The sequence below is a fragment of the Elaeis guineensis genome, chromosome 13 (genome assembly GCF_000442705.2).
Source record: "Elaeis guineensis isolate ETL-2024a chromosome 13, EG11, whole genome shotgun sequence".
NCBI classification, from domain to species: domain Eukaryota; kingdom Viridiplantae; phylum Streptophyta; class Magnoliopsida; order Arecales; family Arecaceae; genus Elaeis; species Elaeis guineensis.
The window spans coordinates 20003270-20024401 of NC_026005.2; the positions used below are offsets into that span (position 1 = coordinate 20003270).

Consider the following 21132-nt stretch of genomic DNA (forward strand, 5'->3'; position numbering starts at 1 on the left):
CTTGTCGGACGCAAAATGTTTTGCATCAGCAGATTAAAAAAAAAAAAAAGGAAGGGAAAAACAAGAAAAAAATAACAAAGATTTGTTTGGGTGGGTAGTTCGCACAAATGCCTTTTTTCAATCAATGGATGGAAAGGACCTATAGAAAATTGGGGGATGAGATTTAGAGACCCTGTCAGCCCTTTGAAAAAAAAGATGATGAATTATAGAGATGCTAAAGAGTCGAGCCAAGAGGACTCGGCTCAGCTTCTAAACAAGCTGCTCGGGCTCAAGCTAAAACAAGCCCCGCTCCACAGAAGTTGATGAAAGCTTGGCGGCTCGGCTAGCAAATTTTAGTCGAGCTGAGCTGAACTCTTTTCCAGTATATTTAAACAAGGCTTATGTTCAGCCTCGTTTATATGCCAAGCTCTGAAGCGTGTTCCCATATTGTAATCACAACAAATGAGAATGAAAACAACCTAGTTAGCGGTACTTTGCAACAGGCCATTTTCATGGCACCACCAGTCAGTTCTCTTCAGAATTCCAAGAAACATGCAGTTGCTGCCCCATAACATTTGCTCCATCACCGATGAATAGTTCTACCATTAACATTCATGTACAGAGATAATTATGAGATATACCAAACTAATGTAAGGGTCATTTACAAAACATGTGAGGACCAGTCAATCCAACAACCGACTAGTTGCCTGCATCTCATAAAAATTAAAATATTCACATTATCCTATAAAATAAGGGCAAATGTGAAGAGCGCTTTGATGCATGACCATTATATCTCAGCATCCTTGCCTGTTTTCACATTCCTTGAAACATATCCTCCATTTACTTTGAGCTTTATGTTTCTTTTCAGCAACCATCTTGGCAGCATTAATCCAAGGTAATTTGACTTATCAAGGGCCACGGTACTTGCGGAAGCACCCCAGACATCCTTGAGGCTCATCGTGAGGTATCATACCTCCACCCTTTGATGTGTCAATTGCCTCCAACATTGCCACCACCTCATCCATCTCAGGTCTCCTGTCAGGATTTGCATCCCAGCATCTCCTCATCACATTAGCGAGAGAGCTTGGACAGCACCGTGGTATCTCGGGCCTCAAGTTCTGCAATTTCAGAGAAAAAGCTCAAGTTTCCTCTTGTGATGCTCTTATCCTAGATGCCATAGAAAGAATTGTATACCTGCCGCACAACTGCAGACGTAATCTCTGAGAAGCTGAGATCAGGATAGGGCATATCACAACAGTATATTTCCCATAAGCAGATACCAAAACTATATACATCACACTTTCTATTGTAGGGACTGCCATTGAGCACCTGCAGTCAGTTTGGAAAGACATTGTCACTGCTGATCATAGTAGAAATTTATGTTCTAGGATCTTGCCGGATGATAATTTATGGGAACTATTGCGGCTGGTGTTCTGAGTCACTTTATGCAGAGAGATCACAAGGACCTCAAGTTCATATCTGAAAGAAAGATTACGTACCTTCCATGCTCCACAGACCCTTCCACTAATACTAACCATAAGTTCTACTAGCTTAGGAAAGACATGGTAGAAGATCTTTTTTTCTTTTCTTTTAATTTTGTCCTTTTAGAAGTTGACATAGCCACAGTAGAATTCAAACCACCATTCCCCAACAGGAGAGAGGCTCTATGATACAGGACCAAAATCATTTCCATTAATTGAACTTTCAAAGTCAATTCCTCTCTCCATCTCTCACCTGCTGGCAGTCAGTATATAAAAAAAACCATCTCTGCCTATTTTTGCAATTTGCATTGAAAACCCAACTTCTTGAACTCATCTGGCAGTCATCCGCCATCTGCTAAGCCAAACTAACAACAGAAGTCCTTTAGAAGCATCGATGCATTATGCCATACACCTGCTATTCTATTCTTGTTCAAAGTGCCTTAATAATTTTCAACTACCAAAGTATGCTTTCTTATGGAAGGTCTGCTGTAAACTAAAGTAAAAAGACCATGCATGTAACGTCAAGGCGAGAAAATATTACTGTGCTGTATAGTTCACAAGAGCCAAAAACTGTTCTAAGAAATGTTAGTGCAAGTCAATGCAGTTAGAAAGTAAAGATTTATGAGTCATGAAGAATAAACAATTTAAGCAGCTGAAAAATGTGTGAAAGATAAAATGGCAAGCGAAGAAAAAATATAATATTTGCAAAAAATACATCCACTTTAAAAGAGTATGGTTACCTCTGGTGCCATGTAACCGAGGGTTCCTGTCTCACCCGTCATGTCATTAGGGTTTTGAGCTTCAACACGAGCAACACCAAAATCAGCAATTTTTACAGTTCTTGTCCTATCAAGAAGCATATTCTCTGTCTTCACATCTCTGTGAACAATCTTATTTGAATGAAGATAACTCAACCTACAGAAATGAAAGTACATTGCTTAAAAGTGGTTAGCTAGCAAGCAGCCTCTGAAAGGCTGAAAACTCTGAACAATGTAATTAGGAACCAAAAAGCTTTGAATTCGGAACTGCAACTGAAATTCAAACAAAGATGTACTTAAAGAAACAGCAGTTATTTAAGAAAATAAGCTAATGCTTACCCTCGTGCAAGATCAAGAGCCAGTTGGATAACAACTTTAAAGGCTAGCTTTTTTCTCCAATTTTTTATCAGATATGACTTCAATGCACCACCAGGAAGATATTCAACAATGACACAGCATACATTACTTGGCATGCCAAGTTGACCATTTTCTGTTTGTATACTTAGATCTCTTGCACCCATTTTAGCCCCTATAAACTGTAAAAGAAGTTCGAAATAAATGTTAATAGTGTTGTTGAAGAAAATTTAGTGAAAAATATTACCAAACAAGTACAAGCATGGTCGACGAATCAAGCAAAAGCAAACACTGGGATTTTGTATTCGAATTGGGGAAAAAAATGAATGCAGGTATTGGATGCCTTTTTGATCCAGGTCATAACCTATGATATCAAAAGATATACCTTTGAATTTGCAAAATTAAGCAATAGCTGTAAAATCCTTAAAGACCATTCCACATATGCGTTATGCAGATAGAGAACATGAAAAACTCTTAGACATGATGATACAGCAGTTCTTAATTTTCTTATTATCTGCTCTTAATGCACATATTATGCCCTCCTCACGTTTCTTAGATACGCAGATCCATAGCTAGTTTCAAGTAAGCTTGTGAAGATGTTGGTTTTAAATATGCAGCTATGCACTAGATCTGACATCTTGAAGAAGAGATGGACAATGATTCATATACCAAAGTTAAATAATAACAACATACAACTTATGCGGTGAAGATCTGAAAAATAGGTTGGAGCTATGGAGAATATTGAGCATGGTACACGCCAAAAGGATTATCACCAGGCCAGTTACACTGAGACATACCAATTAGCAAGATAAATTTGGAACATGGTTGAGCCAATAATTAGAAACTAAGCTAACCTCCATAAATAATACTAAAGAATTGTGTTTATTATACTACACAAAATTACTTCATGATTTGGAAACTAAACAACCTTTCCAGATTGAAAAAAATTAAAGAGTAAAGTGAGTAAATATACTTTTAATTCTTTCTCCCTCGAACGAAGAATATGTTGCAAATCTTTATTCAATATGCATCATGCATGTAACTTATCCTTGTCTCAGGGAAGGTGAGACCACACCCTAATAAACATATAAATAAAATGGTGCAGGCAGAGCTCTCTCAAGATTGGTTTATGTTAAGGACAAAACCAATTATCACCCACAGAATTACAATCGACAGTGATGGGGATTAGCCCCTCTTGTGTTCATGTTCACTGGTATTTTCAAGCAGAGCAACACATGTGTCAGTTGTAATAGCAAGGGAAACATATCCCGCATGCTTACAAGGTGCATGAAAAAGCATGCATCCCACTCCACAATAGTACTCGTACTTCCAGAATTAAGATAAGTTTATTGAATAAAAGATAATTGGATCCATATAGATTCCACATGATATTGCAGAGAGAGAGAGAGAGAGAGAGAGAAGTGGAAATATATAGGCAAAAGAAAGGGATAAAAGGATACAGTGCTTCAGAGAATCGGAGATAAACTACTTGGACCCATTATATACTTAATGTCGGTTCCCTTGATATTTATCAGATGAACAGAGAAAATGCACCTATTATGGGTCAACCAAAGGTTTACATATTATTTTAAGTATAGTCTTTAAATATGGGTCCAAATTTATAATGGATATTTGTAGAGGAAACCCAATGGCTTGCTACTATGCAGTAAAAAGCAACTAACACAAATTAAAACCAAAACTTGTTACACCTTCCTAGAGAATCTGTATTTTAATCCTTATTATAGGTGTCTAGCATTTAGATTTCAGATTTCCTCCAACAGACCTGAAAGGACCTACAATTTACAGAGTACAAATATCTTTTTACCTTTATATATTCTTAATCAGTTTCATATATGGCAGAACATACAAAGCTGAAGTTGTCAATTATAATTCTCACTACTTCAGAAACTTGCTCCGCTAAACTGACAAAGCCAATATTTAAATAGATTAAGAATCAAGGAGAAAGATTAGTCAATACTCAAAAACTTGTTGACTTTCAATTTTTTTTATTACCCTACTGATTTATTTTTTTCAATTTTCAAATGACATCTATCATCAGTAAACTTTTCACAATATAAACATGTTACTTGCCATAACAACCACTTACAATATATAGTGTAAAAAAAAACAACTGTGATAGATGTGATGTTGATTGAAGTCTAGTTACAATATAGTAACACTTCTATGCGATAATAAGTGTACCTTAGTTACATTGGGGTGATCAAGCTTATGCCAAACAGAAACTTCCTGAGTAAAGGCTGCCCTAAGCGCAGCAATTTCAGCTTCTGTCCTGTGCCCCTCTTCGCCCCAGTCAAGCAACTTTACTGCAATACAAGGAAATTATGAGGCTCACAATACCTAAAAGAAGAACAACACATTCAATATAAAAAGTTCTTCTAATATCTCAATGTAAAAAAAGAAGAAGAAGAAGAAGAAGAAGAAGAAATCCAGGTGCAAGTTTTGCACATAGTTAGACTTCTATTTGGATAAATCAAACTGCTTCAAAGAGGGAAAAAGAAACAAGAGGATGCAAGTTCTGTAAGTTGCCTTAGGCAAAAAGGTTCTGCCAGATGGTGCATGTGTCAATATTTGACTCTAGTTCTATTCATGTGCATAAATGAAGGTGAAAACCTGTTAAATTTTAAACCATAAACACATACTGAAGCATACCAGTGAAGTGGCAAAGAATGCACATTAAAGTACATTAATCTGAAAAGCATGTGAATGTGGATATAAAAAGCTAAAACTAGGCATCATGTAGAAGCTTTCAGTTAAAACTGATGGCAGAAAGAGGGAGTACAACTTGTTCCTTTGTCTAAAGTCTAAACTATCATAAGTCCAGTTCGAGTGGTATAGGAGAATGATGCAGGTATTGCAATTCCGCAGAAGCTCAATAATAATTCAGTGCGAAAAATGTTGAAGTTAGGTGTGAAGTAATGCTCTTTTGTCATTAGTTGTTTTACAAAAGAATAATGGTATGGGCAATAACATGATATGTAAAAAATTTTCAAGTCAGCATAAGACACTACAAAGCTTAACTATTTGCCTCACTAGGAGTATATTCAAAGAAAATCTATTTTATGCGGAGCTTATTTCCACAGTAACCATGAGATGCTTCAATGGAAATAAAACTACATATCGTAGAACAAAAGACATCAGTCAACTGAATTTTAATTCCAAATTTGATTAGTAAACAAGTTTCAGACTTAGTTCGAATGACTAAGCTACTCATGAAGTTTTGTTCCATAGAGTCACAATTTCGTAACAATAGGATCACTGGAAGAGTTATAGAGAAAAAGTGATCGTCATGGCTAAGTGTCAAGGAATTGTACTTTAGTCACAAACGGATATTAAAAGCAAGTGAACAAGTGACTATCGCAATTCGTAAATCTCGTTCAAGAAGAATGTATAAGGAACTACAATGTTATACTGTTGAGACCCTGGCTTGCTTGCTTTGTAAGGTAAAAAAAAGACACTTCAAAGGTGATGGATTCGGCTCGTAATTTTGACTTTTGAATCACAACTTTCAAAATCAGATTGTGACAGTGATGGCTTTAACCTCAGGAGCATATACAAAGATATTATGTATAAAGGTAATTGTATTTTAATGTGTATGTTTAGAAATTTTAAAAAAATGGATTAAATAAGAATATCAGGTTACTGCATGTTGTCAACCATAGCATCATACTGGTTATTTTTTCCTTCAACTCCTGCCCCTTAAATGCGCCTTTTTGCAAGTAGTTTGTGCTTTTTGAGTAACATTCTCGCTTTCCACCCTTCAACTTAAAGATATCACAAGACAAATAATGGCGGTACACCATGTTTTAATAAGCGGTCGGTTGGGATCACATGAAAGTTCAAGAGAAAGAAGCCTACTCCAAAAATGTCATGGAAAGGACCCTACCAAACCCGTGAGACTCACGAGCCTCCATCTGGATATTACAGTGAGTTAGAACCATCAACAACTGCAACTGGAATGTACTCAAATCTAAATGAGGTATCCTACCGACACAAATCAGAAGCAATAATGGATAAACCATTAGCCCGTTTAGCAAGGAAATGCTCAACCTTCTGTTTCAAACTTCCAACTAGATTCAGCTGACAAACAGTATACAGGACATCAATAGAAGGAATGCAGTGTTAGATGACTTGGGATGGAAGAACAACAGTTAGTAGCATCCACTTCAGGAATTTTTCTTTTTCTTTTTTTTTTTTTTAAGAAGAAAAAAGGACCAAATAAAACGGAAACCAAGTAGAGTCTTTGAAATGATCGCCTGAGACAAGATTATCAAAAGGGGACCAAATGCTCGTTGATAACAGGTGAAAAGAACAAAATTAAAACTATCCCTCCCCCAACTCCTTCTGGTACAATCATATTGGTGGTTAGGAGAAATCCCATTGGAAAACAAGATAAAGGAAAGATTTTTTTTAACAAGCTACCTCCCAATGACAAAACAATGCAAGTGGGTAACTTAAAATAGAAGAAAGGAGGGATTTTTCAGCACTAAAACCACATCAGAGGCATAATAATTCAAGATGAGAACAACCCAAACCCCATTTCTCGTCGTGTCGGTCTCACCTGCGACGTCCTGGCCGTCGTAGACCCCACGGTGGACGGTGCCGAAGGTTCCCCGGCCGATAACCCCCTTTATAACCAGCTTCGAGGTGTCGATCTCCCATTCCTCCCTCTCCCTCTCCCTCTCCTCCTTCTTCTCCATCGTCCATGCCCGGTTTAGATGCCTCTCCAGATGCTCGTCCAGGCTCTTCAGATCGATCTGGTCCGCCCGAACGAACCCATCTCCCCCTCCTTCCTTCATCTCTCTCTCTCTCTCTCTCTTTCACTCCGATTCAAGTGGACAAGAAGAAGAAAGGGAAGAAGGTGGAGTCTTTGGTCTCTCTCTCTCTCTCTCTGGCTTCAAAAGAACAAGAAAAGGAAGCCAAAAAGGTAGAGTCTCTCTCCCTGGCTTCAAGAGGACCAAAAGAAGTAGGGAAAAGGTGGAGTCTTTGGTGGCTTTCTGCCCTTGTCGTCTCTCCACTACTTCGCCTATTTATACCTCCTATAATGAATGCTACTAATACTCCTCTCCCCTTCTCGCTTCTTCTTTCCTTCCCCTCCTTCCCTCTCTCATCCCTTCCCCCGTTTCTCTCTCTTCTAGCTCACATGGGTCACTCTCTCTCTCTCTCTCACTACAATCAATCCATCCTTTTATGTATATATTCTCTCTCTAGAATCCATCTATTTATGGAACACTTTCTGAGTGCATGGCCACGGGACTCGAGCAAGCTCCCTTCCTTTTTGAGTCTCCTTTTGGGTAGATTCTTTCACTATATTTTCCTGTCATATTTCCTTGTTCCTTTGATTTGAGGGTTTTTTTTTTTTGGGTGTGATAGATTTGGGAAGGTGATTGCGAATGCTAAGATGTGAAGGAAAGCATGTACAAGCAAATGAATTAATGGGTCTTCCGATCCCCTATAATACCACGAATTTTTTTTAAAAAAGCTCATTAATTAACCATGCTCCTCTTCCCTTTGTACTCTCCTCTTCTACTCACTTCATCATGAGGCTGACTAATTTTGTACGGACTTATTTGCTTGATCGGGAGCGGAGGGGAGAAGAAACATTTCTGGAAAAGTAGATAGAGAGCCCCTTGCTTGATTGAAGCTTTAGGACTCATTTGATTCGCAGAGAAGATTTATATTTAATTATATTATTTATTTTTTAAAAAATTATATAAAATATTTATTATATCTCTAGATATAAAATTATATATTTTTATTTTTAAATTTTATATAAATATAAATATTATATTTATATTAATATTAATATAATATTATAATATTATAATATAACATAAGATCATAATAATTTATTATATTAATATAACACTAATATATATCAATATTTAATATAATAAATTTATTAATATAGATATTAATATAGATATAAATATAATATTATATTAATATAAATATCAATATATTAACATAAATATTCTATTAATATTAATAAAAATATTATATTAGTATAAATATTAAAATAATATTAAAATATAATAAATATTATAATATTTATATTGATATTAATATTATATTCATATAAATATTCAGATAATACTAATATAATATTATATCACTATTTAATATTTCATCCTAACCATCCATTAATATTTTGAAAGATCTTGACCGTTAATCTCAAAAATATATTATTTTAATATTTATACTAATATAATATTTCTATTAATATTAATATAATATTAATATTAATATTATATTATATTTAATATTATATTTATATCTATATTAATAAATTTATTATATAAAAAATATTAATATTATATTAACATAATAAATTATTATAGTCAATATTATATTATAATATATTAATATTATATTTATATTAATATAAATATTATATTAATATTTATATAAAGTTTAAGAATAAAAAGATATGGTCTTATATCTATTAAGAGTATAATAGATATTTTATACAGTTTTTTCAAAATAATGGATGCTCAACTGAATATAAACTATTTTGTAATAAATTATTTTTTCATGGTCAATCAAATATGTCAAAATCTTATTTCTACAAAATAATTTTTTAAAAAATTATTTTTTTAAAAATATTTTTTGAATTTTTTTTTTTTTTGCGTGAATCAAATGAGTCCTATAAATGTTATTAAAGATTATACACAATATTCATCAAAAAGATCATGCACCATGAAAAGGAACTAAATTAATCCTGCGGAATCTAATAACAAATGCTATGGTATAGCCAGGATGTTATCAGAGAAATAGTGATTTTTTTGTGGTTGCATCATGGTATTTTATACTTGGTAGAATAAAAATGACCTCAAAAATATGTTAAATTAGCTGAAGTCGTCATTGTTTCGATTCGGCTGGAAACTAAAGTTCATGGACATATTATATATATGTGCGGAGAAGCTAAAGAAAAGAATCCATATTTATAAGGAAGGTATTATAGCTTTATTTTGAAGGAAATTATCATTAGCCATTAATAAGAAAAGATAGATTTTTATTTCACTTTCAATGTTGAGAATAATTGAAGAGAACATCCACAAGGATAATTCTGAGATCGCATCCATAAGAGGGCATCCCGATCTTTAAAACACGATCACAATGGTCCCTTGCAGCTAGACAGAGAAAAGACGAGATTTTTTCACTAATTTGTGATAAGCATCACATGACATCATTGAAACAATAAAAAAAGGTGGGGCAGACTATTTTTTTTCCTTTTATTTTTTTCCTTATTTGAAGAAGATTCTTAAATTTTGGCAAATTGCATCCAATATATTATCAAAATTATATATAAATCCTTGTCTTATTCTTAACGAATTGGGCCAGCAAATATCAATTTTTTATTAAAAAATATGTTTTGGTTAGGTTTGCTTGAAATAGTACGGTACTGTTTTCTCGAGCAAGTTAGATCTACACAAGGTAGGGGAATAAACTGCCCTTGTCCTTAAAACATAAAAAATAAAAAAAAAGACCCCCCTCTCTCTCTCTAAAAAAGACAAAAAAAAAAAAAAAAAAAAAAAAATCTTGAAAAAGTTATAAAGAACCTCTCAAAGGACCAAATCAACCTTAATAGGTGCATTTCTTGAAAAAGATGTTCCTTTTGATTTTGTACAATGTGAAATGAGACAGCAGTGGAACATAGAAGAAAATATTCAAGTTTTACTGCTATCTAAAAGTTTCATCTCGTTCTCCCTTCCTTCAGAGGAAGCCCGTACGTACCAGAGTTCTAGAGCGTGTGACCCATGGTCTCTTGCATGGCAGCTCTTAGCTCTGGAACGTTGGCGTCCTTCTTTTCGGCCATCCAGAGATTCCATCAAATTTGTTGATATCTGGTTGCATCTACCGAATCCATCAATTGAGGTTTGGAAAAAAGAAATAATTATGAAGATAGCATCAAAGGCAGCTCTCCAGAATTTCTTGATGACTGCATTGCAGCTTCTATCCGTCTGGGTTTTGTGCGAGTATGTGTAGAGCTAGATTTAACCAAGAACATGTGTCCTGGCTGGTACAAAGCTCAGAATTCAGGATGAGGTTTTATGGTAGGAATTCATTTACGAAGATCTCCTAGAAATATGTCATGGGTGTGGGCTAATAGGGATCCCAACAAGAAAGTGTCCTTGTCAAGCTAAGCAAGATCAGCCCTTCAAATGGCTGTATGGACCATGAATCCGCACAACCCGAGTGCCTACCACGATTAGTCTAAGTAACCAAGGGCATAAATCTCCTTCTTCCATAAAAATGGGATCAAGTAGAGACCAGGAATGGCAAACTCCCAAGAGAGTTTCAAGCAAAAAAAAAAAATAGTAGATCAGCCAGATGCTTCCAAAAAGAAACAAGGCCAAGTTTCAGCTGGGTTTAGTTTTGCTTCACTAACTGATCAAGCTCGGGACTCTACTACAACTTTCCCAATGGATATCTAGGTGGATGAATCACAGACTCATCAAGGCTCATCATGCCAATGTTCTAAGTCTGAGATGGCTACCTCCCAAAACACTAATAATCATGGGACAACCAATCTTAGCTTGGAGAGATCCGAGGGGTAAGGATAGTTCCCACATGTTCTCATGACAAATGACTATTTTATTGTGGAACTGTCAGGGTGCAGCAAAACCCCCATTTCTAAAATACTCTAAATCTTTAGTCCCTCGTTTTGTCCTTGGAAACCTGCCTGAATGCCAATTCTTCTTCCCACAGGTTTATGGGGCCTGCATGGTGCCACTATTCTATTCCAGCTGAAGGTCTTTCAGGGGATATAGTCATTGTTTGGAGGAAAGGATTGGGTCAAGTTTTCTTTGCTCATCAAGATCGTCGAGCATGTTTCGGAATTGTCACTCCTTCTACTGGACATGCTTGGATCTTAGGGGTTATCTATGCTAGCACTAATGGGATTAGATGTAGAATTATTTGGGAGTCAATTATGTAAGTTTCTTTCATGGGCCTTCCATTTTTGATGCTCATGACAAAATTGGAGGAAAGCCTTTCAAAGTGGATCGTGATATTTGAGAATTTCGAGCTTGCATCCAAAACTCAGATTTGGGTGACTTGGATTTTTAGGGGCATCGTTTCACTTGGTGTAACAACCAACGAGGCTTGGCCAGAGTGTGGGAATGGCTTGACAAAATCTTTGCATCTTAAGATTGGTTTTCTCTTTATCTCGAGCCTAGAGTTCAACATCTAATCTATTTTGTCTCTTATCATTGTTCCATTTTATTGCGGGCTCAAGGAGCATGCAAGTGTAGTAGAAGCCCCTTCAGAGTTGAAAAGTTTTGGACTCTTTGTAGGGGTGTGCAGCAAGTTATAGCCAAACCTTGGAAAGGTTATGATCATCTCTCACCTAATGAAAGGTTATCAACTTTTGCTTGATAGAGTAAAGCATAGGGTATCTAAATGGAATAAGGTTAAAGTGAAAAATATTTTCAAAAAAGAAAGAAAATATATTATCAGATCCTAACCTTGCAGACCCTTGAAACTCAACAGGGTGTCTTAACCTAGCTTGACCATAAGAAACTATTGAGATTTTTGCAAAAATATCATCACAATTTGAAACTACAGGAATGTTTTTGGCGACAAAAATCTCGGGTCACTTAGCTTCAAGAGGGTGACTCTAATACAAAATTCTTTCATAAATCAACTATTCTTCGGCGCCATAAGAATAGAATCTACACTCTTAAATCAGAATTAGGTGACTGGGTGGAAAGGGATGAGGCTATAAGGGCAACACTTCTTTCTCATTTTCGGAAGCATTGGAATAACTCTAATCAAACCCATGATTTATGGCTTCCACAACCTCCACTTACAATTATTAATGATCAGAATCCTAAATTGATTTCACTAATTCTGAATTAGAAATCAGTCAAGCCCTAAAACATATGCACTCGGGTAAAGCCCCAGGGCAGGATGGGTTCCTATCTTTCTTTTTTCAAAATTATTGACATATTGTAGAAAAAGAGGTTACAGATGCTGTTCAATACTTCTTTCACAAATCAGCTATGATTCTCTCCTGGAGTCAAACCTACATTGCCCTTGTTCCTAAAATTGTCAATCCTTTGAAGCCTACAAATTTTAGACCCATCAGCTTTTGTAACACAATTTATAAATTGATGGCTTTAATCCTGGTTCAAAGGTTAAAACCATTGGTTTCTAATAAAATCTCCCCTGAGCAAGGTGCTTTTATTTCTAGCAGGAGTATTATGGATAATGTCTTGATTGTGTAGGAACTTATGCATTCTCTCCGCGTTGCTTCCTGGTCCCGTGGATTCATGATGATTAAAGTTGATATAGAAAAGGCTTTTGACAAGGTTCAATGGCCTTATTTGCTTCAAATATTACATGCCTTCAAGTTCCATTCCCAATTTATTAACTGGATCCAAGCATGTATTATGCAACTTGATTTTTTTTATAATTGTCAATGGCAAGCCATCCCCTTAGTTTCCTATTATTTATGGTCTGCGACAAGGCTGCCCTTTATCTCTCTACATGTTTATCATATGTTCCCAAATACTATCTCTAATTTTGCATGCTGCAGTCCATTCCATTCTTGTACATGTTTATCAGCCCAAAGACACTAGCTCTATTATTTCTCATATTCTCTCCATGGACAACTGCATTCTTGTCACCAAAGCCACGATTCAGAATGTGCTCAGCCTAAAAGTAACCTTGGATTCTTATTATTATTATTGTTAAGATTTAATGTCTCAAGATTTGGTCCACATTGAGCCCACAATCAGATCCGCGATAAAAAATGGAGTCCAACGAGATCAAGATCATCCCAAATGGAGTCTGGACGGAGAAGATACGTTCGATTGAAGCTGGCACAAAATTCAGAGCAGTGGAGGACCGTCAGCGATCAACGGCAGGCCAGCGGAGCCACGGTGGTGCGGCTGCGTGCGACAGCATGTGGCCCAGGTGTGGCAGGGCACCGCCCAGGCTCGGGCGCGCGCGCTTGGGGCGTGGCCCAAGCCCAGGCTCGCGGGCGCGGCCCAAGCCTAGGCGCGCGGGCACGGCCCAGGCCCACGCGAGCCCACACTGAGAGCTGGTAGCCTGGTCTACCGTGGATCGGGCAATGCACAGGAGGTTCCGTGGATCGCATGGGCATTTTCCATGCATTTCTCACAGTCTACCGTAGATCAGAGCTATTTTTCAGGCGTTTCTCGCGGTCTATGGGACTGTTCATAGATCAGATCACGATCGGACGGTCTGGGATGCTTGCGGTCGCGATCCAATGGTTCTGAACGTTTCCTGGGTGCTGTAGGAGGTTGTATCCTAATCTAACTTGTGTTTTAAAGCCTTTAAAAGGAATGTACATAGAATAGAACACCCGAGGATGTGGTGTGGCGTGGTTTCATCAGGCCGAAGACCCAGAAATCAAAGAACCCACGCGAAGAGAGAGAGATACGAGGACGCTGAGAGGAGGAGCAAGGCTCTTGGACAGTGAACAGTGGTCGCTTCAGGGGTTTAGGGGGATCTTCTTAGAGAGAGACCTTGTGTGAGGGAGAAATTGGGTGTACGAGAGTTGAGTGTAAGATCTCCTCTTGTAATATTTTTTTTTCTCATAGTGAAGTTTGCATGCCCTGTAGAGGCAAGCCCTTTTTTTGTTGATCTACGTATTTGATTATTTTCTGTTTTATTTCTTCTTTCTTCCTGCTGCATTGCGCGATATTGAAAAGGTCTTAGGAGGTGGTGTCCTGGCCAGACATCCACCCTACAAGTGGTATTAGAGCAAGGCGGTATAAGGATGCAGATTGCAGTAGTGGTGAGTAAGATTGAAGATGGAGAAGACATGATCAATAAAGATGAAGATCAACAAGTTTGATGAAAAAAGCAATTTCTCCTTTTGGCAGGCAAGAGTAAAGGACGTGTTCATCCAGCAAGAGTTGATCGATACTCTCTTGTGTGAGGAGAAGCCGACCACCATGGAGATACAGGATTGAAGACGGTTACAGATGCAAGCGGTGAGTACCATCCGAATATATCTAGCCGATGAGATGGTGATCTATGTGCTTAGCGAGACTTCTCCGACGGTGTTGGGTCGAAGCTCGAAAAGTTGTACATGGCAAAATCTCTCATTAACACTCTTTTTCTCTAAAGACAGTTCTATCAGCTGCAGATGACTGAGGGACAGAGTGTGCAGAGGTATCTCAGCTATTTCTAGAAGATCCTCACCGACCTCCTTAGCATTGGCGAGAATGTTGAGGAGAAGATCAGGGCACTGGTTTTGCTAGCGTCGCTTCCACCTTCATATGAGTCCTTGGTGACTATTCTTCTAGTGGAGAAGAGCACCATCAAGATGGACGAGGTCACTGCGGCGATATTCCAAAACGAGATTTTCAAGAGGGAGAACCCAGCTTCGAGCTTAGGTGGCGGCAGCTCAGTTTTGGTGGTTTCTAGAGGAGCAAGATGCGATAGACGGAGTGACAGGAGATCGTGACGAGGGCGGTCCAAGTCCAGGAGAGATTTGAGCAAGACCAGATGTTACCGGTGTGACGAGTTGGGGCATCTAGTCAGAGATTGCTCTCAACTCAAGGATCGGACGATGGTTGCTGTCGCGACGGCCAGTAGTGATTCAGAGAGAGATGTCCTGGAGATATCTACTTCTTTCCAGCAGTGAATTTTAGATTCTGCATATACTTATCATGTATATTGTATAGAGGAACAATTTCACTCCCTAGAGAGCAGTGATGGCATTGTTTATCTGTCGGATGGATCAAGCTGTACGATCAGAGGCATTGGGACGGTCAGCTGGAGGACACATGATGATGCGGTGAAAAGATTGAGGGAGGTTCGATATATATCCGATTTCAAATGCAATCTTATCTCACTGAGCAGACTGGATTCGAGAGGCTATAGGATGGTAGCTGGTGGAGGAATCCTGAAAGTACTACGCAGTGATAGGATTGTTCTGGAGGAAAAGAAGAAGACGAGAGGATATTATTATCTGGTGGGGAGCCCAGTACGAGGTGGAGCTTCGGGAGTCGGGAGCCCAAAATGAAGTGGAGCTCCAGGTGGAGGTGGATCGGACATGAGACACGAGACCCGGGAGGATGAAAGGTGATATCGCAAGGTGAGATTCCTATTGCCGCAGAATGATACCCTGAGCAGGTCTCAGGTCAGGAAGAGCACAGCATACGATGGAGATGAGATTGAGCGGTCTAGCTTGAGTCCCATGTTTGCCCATCCATGATCAGCAGGCGATTGCCCCAGGGCATAGAGACGAGGAGATCCAGAAGCTTTCAGAGTTAGGAGGAGGTCAAATGTCGAGTCGAGGTGAAGATTGTTAGGATTTGATGTCTGGAGATTCGGTCCACATTGAGCCCACAACAAGATCCGCGACAAAAAATAAAATCCAACGAGACCAAGATCACTCCAAACGAAGTCTGGACGGAAAAGATACATCCGATTGAAGCTGGCACGAAACTCAAAGCGATGGAGGACCGTCTGTGGCCGGTAGAGCGATAGTGGCACGGCTGCGCGCGGCAGTGTGCCGTCCGGGCGCAGCAGCGCACGGCCCGGGCGTGCAAGGCACGGCCCGGGTGTGCGGCCTAGGCCCAGGCGCGGTGCGCGGGTGCGGCCCAAGCCGACACGAGAGCTGGTAGCCCAGTCCATCATGGATCGGGCGGTGCACAGGAGGTTCCGTGGACCGCATGGGCGTTTTCCATGCATTTCTCGCGGTCCACCATGGACTGGAGCCGTTTTTTAGGCGTTTCTCGCGGTCTATGGGACTGTTTTGTGGATCGGATCGCGATCGGACGGTATGGGATGCTTGTGGTCGCGATCCAACGGTTCTGAACATTTTCTGGGTGATGTAGGAGGTTGTATCCTAATCTAACTTATGTTTTAAAGCCTTTAAAAGGCCTGTACATGAAACAGAACACCCGAGGATGTGGTGTGGCACGATTTCATTGGGCCGAAGACCTAGAAATCAGAGAATCCACGCGAAGAGAGAGAGAGACGTAAGAACGCTGAGAGGAGGAGCAGGACTCCTGGACAGCGGTCGCTTCAGGAGTTCAGGGGGGTCTTCCTAGAGAGAGCTTTTGTAAGAGAGAACTTTCTGTGAGAGAGAAATTGGGTGTACGAGGGTTGAGGATAAGATCTCCTATTGTAATATTTTTTTTCTCATAGTGAAGTTTGCATGTCCTGTGGAGGCGAGCTCTTTTTTGACTGATTCACGTATTTGATTGTTTCTTCTTTCTTCTTTCTTCTTTCTTCTTTCTTCTTTCTTCCTGCTGCATCGTGCGGTATCGAAAAGATTTTAGAAGGTGATGTCCTAGCCAGACATCCACCTCATAATTATTTCATACAAAAAGTTAATATTTCTAAATTTTTTCTTCTCTTTAGCCCAAAGACTCCACTTCATGTTAAGAATACTATTTCTTCTATATTTCAAATGCCTCAAAAGAGAGGAGTTTGAAAGTATATTGGAGTCCCTATCTCTGGTGTTCGCTTGAAAGCAACAGATTTTAATTTTCTTATCCAAGGTCACTAGTTGGAAGTGGAGGGCTCTCTCCTTGGTGAGAAGAGCAACCCTTCTTCATTCGGTGCTTATGTCAATCCCAATTTATTCAATGTCCTGTCTTACTATATCTTTTCCAGTCATCAAATTATTGGAGCATAATTTCGAGCTTTTTTGCAGGGACATTCCTCATCCAACAAAGAATGCATCTAGTGGCTTGGGAGGCTCTTTGTAGATATAAATCAATGGGTGGGTTCGGCCTTCGTTCCCTTTACCTAACTCAACAAGTCTTACTAGCCAAAATGGTAATCAACCCGATTTTGCATCCTACTTCTTTGTGGGCTTGATTTGTTACAGCCAAATATAGGTTTTCTGAAAATTGGTCTACTTATATACCATCGAGGTCAAGCTCCCCAATCTGAAAAAAGATTTGCCTTCAAGGAAAAAAACTTCAACACCAATTCATCTAGCTTATTGGTGACGGACAATTAGTCAATGCTTGGAATGATCCTTGGATTTCCCTCTCACCTCTAAGCCAATGGCCTACCTTTGCTAATATTTCATTTGATCTTGCTCAATATTCTGTTGCTAATTTTATTGATTCTAGAAACTGCTGGAATAAGCAACTTCTACTCAATTTTTTTAATGCTGAGATGATGACCACCATTTTAAACATTCCCCTTGCGCATGGGAATTGCTCTAATCAGCTCGGATGGGCATCTTTCAGATCAAGGTTGGTCTCTATTCAGGATATTTTGCATTTGTATCAAAAATCAGAAGATTTAGAAATTTTAAATTTCTTCTCGTGGATCTGGAAACTGGTTGTACCAAGGAGAAGAAAATTTCATTGCTGGAAACTCCAATGGAATAGATTACCTTATATCTCATGAATCTATTGAATGTGACTTATGTCAAGGCATTGTTGAAGACTGTCAATATGCTGTGGTGATTTGTGAATTTGCTGGTAGCTGCTAGACTAAATTAGTTGGGGAGGTCACCGGCTTTAAGCCACAATCCTTGCAGGAATTGCTGATATACTTAGCAAATTCTAAAGTAGGGATGAAAGCTCGAGCTGTGACTGCCTATATGGCCTCTATTATCTACGACTCTCCAAATTTTAGAATTTTTCAGCAGAAGCATAGTTCACCTGAAGATCTGCTTTGGCAGTGTCTTGTCTTTATTTATGATATGTTTCAATATTTTCTATACTTTAGTTCTACTCTCAAGTACACTCAGTCGAAGAACTGTGGCAGTGTCTTGTCTTTATTTATGATATGTTTCAATATTTTCTATACTTTAGTTCTACTCTCAAGTACACTCAGTCGAAGAACTGTGGCACCTTTCAGCTGAATCATCAGCAATTTTCTTATCCAAATCTTATTTTCTGGGTGCCTCCTTCCTTTGGAGTGTTCTTGCTAAACTTCGATGGAACAGTCTGGCACGGTTGTGCAGCCGGGGGTTTCATCCTCCGTAATCACGAGGGAGCCTTGATCTTGGGTGGAGGTAAGCGCCCGTTACCTTCAACAGTTCCTTATGCAGAGTTAATTGGGGTCTGGATGGGCCTCAAAATTATTGTCTCTTCCATTTTGCATCCTAAGATATGGCTTCAGGGAGACTCATGGCTAACTGCCCAGACTGAGCAAAGGATGAATGACTCTCCTTGGTTAAAAGACATTTCAATGTGGTTTCAATCTGGAATTGTATTGAATATTTCATACATATGCAGAGAAGATAATCAAGCTGCAGATTGGATGGCAGAACAGGCTTTACAAGGAGATTTCTTATGTTATGCTGGTGAAACTCTTCATCCCCAGCTAGCACAGATTCTGGTTGCTGATGCAACTCAAACCCTTTTTATCAGGCATGAATAGCTTCTTATCCTTTGGTTCCTCTGCCCATTCAGAAAAATTCTATTATAAGTGGGTTTTATTTAGATTACAACAGGGTTCAAGTGGTTCCTTTACCCCAGATGATGTCCAAACTGATGGGATTTCTAAGTCTAGGCTATGCTCTGAGGGTATCAATCACTTATATTGCATCTGGTTTTCACCTGTACCAACTTACCGCCACCCTATTTTTAGTATGACTTTTAGATTTCTTCAGTTGGCCATACAACTGCTACTGATTAAATATCAAGATGCCTCGGTCCCTCTATCCCAGATGATGTCCAAAAAAACTGATGGGATTTGTGTCGTAATTTACTTGTCTCATATGAAATGGGATTTTGACTGGCATTTTATTTATCTCCCAAATGATGATTGTCATATTTTGTTCTCTGATGGGAGATGGCTCTAATTCCACACATTCATTATAAGCCAAACAAGTAGCCGTTATATCTCTTATACTCCACATGCAGTTTCAGGTACCATTCGGCATGTATTACAAATGGGGTGCATGTGGTATATTTTGAACTACTTATATGGGTGGTGCTGCTTTGATTATTATCTTCCAAATGATATATTAAGGGAAGCTCATACTGATGGAAACAGGCATATATTTTATGCATCCTATATATTTCACACTTTACTTCATCGGTGGGAGTCACTTTCAGCTGATGCTGCAGGTCCTTACTCCTCAACAGAGGCTGCTTCATTCTGAACTGATGGGTCTTCTTGCAAAGTTAAGCTACTCACTTATTCATATTTACAGAAGACTGTTGTTATCCGGATTTTTGTTCAATATGAGACTCTGCAAATCATGCTTTTGGTGGATCTTCCGGTTTTGACACTCACAATTCCATATCCCAATCCAGGCTTATTTTCATCTCTATTACCTATTTATTATTGGAGGCTTTTATGTATAAGAATTATTGTTCAGTCTCCCTCCCTTGACTTACAGACTTCTTATACATATGTTTGTGAACACATGCATCTGCTGCGTTTAATATGTCCACAAGTTTCTTGTAATCACATCACTATTCAGAGTATCGCCCTTCCAAACTCTCTACGGTCATATGATCTTTGCTTTATCCACAGGCTTCGGTTTTCTTTTGTTGGCCAGCTCGTAATATGGTCAGAACAGCTATGCCAAGAGCTGTATAATATACAAGGAGGTAGACTTCTCTTCCTCTATCTTGAACACCTCAGGAAGATGGATAAACTCCTGCTTCAGTTTACTTGCAACATTTCCAAATTCTCTCTATGCTATGCCTCAAAGAGCTAGCCAGAAGTTTATGTGAAGCAGCCGAGCCCCTTATTCATAACTTCCAACGCCGGGGGGGACTATATCAAACACTGTCTAGGTTTCATGTCTATTCTTGTAACTGTATATGTAATGGGTCAAACGCTATGTATCCTATGCTTGGTAGGTGTTTTGTTGCGCTTTTGTAGCTTCAAACTCTTGACTTCAGTTCCATTATGAATATAGCATCTGTTCTGTTCTCAACCCCAAAAAAAAAAAGAGGCTGCATACTTGCTCTTCTTTTGGATGGCTGTTACATGGCAAGAGATTTATTCCTGACTGAAATTCACTGTCAGTCATTGCAAGTTATTTCCAAGGAGTCTTCAGGTGTTTAACTTTCATTTGTTGTTGCTTTGGTTGTGTTTTAGGGTATTGGAGGAGTTTTACGCTTCAAACCCAAAAAGATCATGGCTTCAAAGCGTGGCCATTCAGCTTTTTTATATGTCATCTAGATAGAAATAATTTTTGCCACATTCTTTTGCTAAGAATGCCGTCGGATTGGATGCAGGTTGGTAAATTAATTTCGCCACATTCTTTTGCTAAGAATGCCATCAGATTGGCTTCAGGCAGGACGACCCTAGCAGGCAACACAAAGCAATAGAATATTGTATACATGCTTGCAACCTTTTCCCTTTTGTTCCTGTTTTTTTGTGTTGGCTAAATGCTTGTGTAAGTTGTCCAGGTGATGATTAGGAATACCAAGACGAATGCTTGTTTTTATGTTCCCATGTAACATTATGCAATTCGAAATCCATAAACTACAAATGAGTTTGCGTTCCCAAAACGCGTGAATATTACCAAGTATGTTTCTAAAGCAGATGGAGCTTCACGGTTGTCGTGTAAATGGACGGGACTGCATTACCTAAATAGGAGGCAACAAGATGCATCAGTTAAA

At 38.7% G+C, this 21132-nt stretch overlaps 1 protein-coding gene across 2 annotated transcripts; it reads right to left on the bottom strand.

Moving 5' to 3' along the window:
* Nucleotides 1–520: 520 nt before the first annotated feature.
* Nucleotides 521–8202, bottom strand: LOC105056302 (serine/threonine-protein kinase 54). 2 transcript variants are annotated; one of them, XM_010938448.4, is made up of 6 exons: nt 7152–8198; nt 4775–4896; nt 2558–2754; nt 2201–2375; nt 1174–1308; nt 521–1097 (listed from the first exon to the last, which is right to left on the bottom strand). In XM_010938448.4, the coding sequence occupies exons 1-6, from the start codon at nt 7387–7389 to the stop codon at nt 888–890; spliced, it is 1077 nt and encodes a 358-aa protein (XP_010936750.1). In that variant the 5' UTR covers nt 7390–8198; the 3' UTR covers nt 521–887. The 2 variants fall into 2 exon arrangements, with proteins under 2 accessions (XP_010936750.1, XP_010936751.1); XM_010938449.4 differs by lacking the exon at nt 1174–1308 and having other exon boundaries at nt 7152–8202.
* Nucleotides 8203–21132: the final 12930 nt, after the last annotated feature.

Excerpts from the sequence above, each read along its gene's own strand:
- LOC105056302 (XM_010938448.4), bottom strand. The coding sequence starts at position 7,389 with ATGAAGGAAGGAGGGGGAGATGGGTTCGTTCGGGCGGACCAGATCGAT. Across the intron at positions 2,376-2,557 it reads GCTCTTGATCTTGCACGAGG|GTTGAGTTATCTTCATTCAA; the intron begins GTAAGCATTAGC and ends TCATTTCTGTAG. Across the intron at positions 1,098-1,173 it reads CGTCTGCAGTTGTGCGGCAG|AACTTGAGGCCCGAGATACC; the intron begins GTATACAATTCT and ends CTGAAATTGCAG.